Below are 2,780 nucleotides of genomic sequence, written 5' to 3'. Positions count from 1 at the left end.
CGATAGTCGTTTCTTCCGTAGTTGCGACAGTCGGATTTTCAGTAGCTGCGACAGGCGGCTCACTCCATATTACGGATAAAATTTCTGCCGACGACGGTACCGCCGGTACCGTAGTTACCGCAGTGACCGCAGACATATTGCGTTTATAGCGGCGAGCCGGCGTCAGCGACAGACTATGCCGAATGCCCGGCGATGCGTCGAGCGTTCCGATATCGGCGCTCTAAAGAAGTGGCGAAATAAAACGCATTCCTTGCATTGTAAACAATGTCAAGGTTACGTTAATGCGGATGTAAGTAAGGTGATGTAAAGTGAAAGTTAATTATAGAATGATGGAGCACGTACCACGGACTCACTGAATATGCCGGCAATGACAACTAGCCAGACAATACGCATTGGAATAGTGTGGCAGTCAACGGTGGTTATCCGGAAAATATCACTCTCCCGTTAAAAATAATTTTGCCGTTAACAGGCTGCAGATCTTCAGACACATACTTTGCATGTACTCGTAAGTGCATGATATAATGTCGAGTGGTGCTTTATACGCCGTGGTCATGTTTTACACGGAATGAAATTAATTTTGCCGAATTAAAGGAACTAGCTGACGAAGCCACTTCACATGGTAGGTAGCATATTGTATGGTCGTGAATTTTCCGGTAAGATACCGAGGTTCCAGCTTTTTGCGGTAGAAGTACAGATAGCACTCAAAAATTAGTCACTGCGTGTGTTGTAAATATCGAGCAAAGTGTCGAGACTATACGCGTACATCCGGTACCGTCCAGTCGTCAGCGCCATCTACCAGAGCAGCTGAGCTCAGTTTTTCTGCCATAAACTTTGGTTTTTAGAACGCATTTCCGTGTGTGTTCCACTTTTTTTCCATTGGGGTATCGAGAATATAACGGAATATGTGGGTTTCGCGGGAGATGCTTTGTGTAGACTGTACAGTACATTACTGCATATGCTAATACGCATCAGTAATTTCTGTATCGGTATAGGGCATTATAGACAAATTTTACCAAGAAATACAATTTTTGTAACACGCAAAATGTGCGTCCTCAGCTTTGTTATCACGCTAATGATATTTGACTGTTTTTTCGGCATTGTTAAAATTTAAATCAGTTACTGTAGCGTCTCCATCAAGTTGTACCACACAGTTTGTGTACGGGAAAATCAATCAATCAACAGCTTTTGACTTTTAAGCGTTAATATGGTTTTGACTTAATTTGTTTCTACATATAAAGCGCTGAACAAGAGTCGTCAGCTGAATTTATTTTGGTCAATTTTCAGGCGGGTTAAAGTAAATTATAATGATTACATTAAGGAAAAGCATGCACCGAAACAAAAATGGAATTACGACGCCACTTTGTGAATAAAAAGCATTTTTAATCGAACAAGCGAGAGCATATCAACCGATAAATTCTATTCCGATCGATTGGGCAGTGTCGGACAGGGAGCCATGGACGCAACGGCGATACTATCTGTTATTGGTTCAAAATGGATTCCAGTGGTGATAACAAGTGGCATAAACGCCGGCGTAAAATGGGGTATTCGGGGTAATTGGCTCACCCCAGATTTTCCCGTTGACTTTATCCTCGTAAATATAGAAGTATTCTGCAAGCATTATTCGCTGGAAACCCGTTACTCACACCACACAGCTGTGCTAATTGGATGCTTACTGTCGTCTATGACGCAACAACGCCACTCAACTTTGGAAGACGTAAAACTCATGTAACCCGGCATTGGGACAAACATCTAGAAGAAACAAGTTACAACGGTTACAAGCCGGTCATGAAGTCTTTCACAGGATGACGTTGTTAAGATTAACTCTGCAAAATGTGATAGATGGCTGTGCCGTTACAGTTATAGGTCACTGCAGGGCCCCTGTTGTGTATGCACAGCTGTATTGCTTATATTCCTTCGCTAATATTATCAGAATGTTCATAATATGATGAAAACAAGGCTGCCAAACAGAATACAGATCCCAGAGATCATGACGAAAACTGCTTAATGCACTGTGCCGGTCACTCGAAAGTTAAAACAACTTGCTTACTCCGTATGCTGAAATATTAATAAAGCTTGATGACTAGACAGTCGCTATTTATGGCGCTTGGTAAAAAACAACTCGGAAGTTGGAAAAATTACCGGACACGTCGGTCTTGGCGGCTCTGTCGTTGATTGGGTCACCCACCGATTAATCGTAGCAAATGCTTCTGGTGGCACAAACCCCCACTGGCGTTTAAAACGGTTAGCTGGAGTCAGCAACGGATTCGACGGTATGGAGTTGGGTCGCGAATCGACGCTCTATGGAAATAATAACACGCACTCTTATTAATGCAGTATTAACTCTGAATAAAGCTTGCGCTTGTGCGAATATAAAGTATTGCCGGATCATAGAGTGAGAGAGGACTTACCCCAATGATCATCACCGCAATGCCAGCTAGCCAAATGATATGCATTTAGAGAGCAAAGGCTGACTGTCAATGGTAATATTCCGCAAAGCGATTTGTCAATTAACAATGCTTATTATAATGTAAAACTGGAAACAGACAAAATCTGCATGGAAGCGCTTTATATTCTGGTGACCATCATGTGTGGCACGATGTCGGCTAGTATTCAGCAACAAAGTTGTTTTGCCGAATCGAGGGTGGTTGCTGACCAAGACACTTCACTGGAAAACTGCTGCGGCAGAAATTCGCGGTAAACGATTGTTGTTCCTGCTTTTCGCGGTACAAATGCCAGGAGGGGCTTAACTAAATCGGAAGCGCATGTTCAGTGTCGTCAGT

General features: G+C 42.9%; 1 protein-coding gene across 1 annotated transcript; it reads right to left on the bottom strand.

Annotated features, from left to right (window-relative positions):
• Window positions 1-1,578: 1,578 nt before the first annotated feature.
• Window positions 1,579-2,520, bottom strand: LOC129591162 (uncharacterized). Its single transcript, XM_055486702.1, has 3 exons — window positions 2,409-2,520; window positions 2,140-2,298; window positions 1,579-1,749 (listed from the first exon to the last, which is right to left on the bottom strand). Exons 1-3 carry the CDS (start codon window positions 2,451-2,453, stop codon window positions 1,636-1,638), a joined length of 318 nt encoding a protein of 105 aa, XP_055342677.1. The 5' UTR covers window positions 2,454-2,520; the 3' UTR covers window positions 1,579-1,635.
• Window positions 2,521-2,780: the final 260 nt, after the last annotated feature.

Source organism: Paramacrobiotus metropolitanus, unplaced genomic scaffold, assembly GCF_019649055.1.
Source record: "Paramacrobiotus metropolitanus isolate TYO unplaced genomic scaffold, Prichtersi_v1.0 Parri_scaffold0000044, whole genome shotgun sequence".
NCBI classification, from domain to species: Eukaryota; Metazoa; Tardigrada; class Eutardigrada; order Parachela; family Macrobiotidae; genus Paramacrobiotus; species Paramacrobiotus metropolitanus.
The sequence above is the reverse complement of the archived record's forward strand: the minus strand, read 5'-3'. Positions and strand labels throughout refer to the sequence as shown.

What these genes read in the sequence shown, in the direction of transcription:
- LOC129591162 (XM_055486702.1), bottom strand. Translation starts at nt 2,453, where the DNA reads ATGCATATCATTTGGCTAGCTGGCATTGCGGTGATGATCATTGGG. An exon ending in TTGCGGTGATGATCATTGGG is followed by an intron (nt 2,299 to 2,408) that starts GTAAGTCCTCTC and finishes TTATTTCCATAG; the next exon opens with AGCGTCGATTCGCGACCCAA. An exon ending in CGCCAAGACCGACGTGTCCG is followed by an intron (nt 1,750 to 2,139) that starts GTAATTTTTCCA and finishes TGTTTCTTCTAG; the next exon opens with ATGTTTGTCCCAATGCCGGG.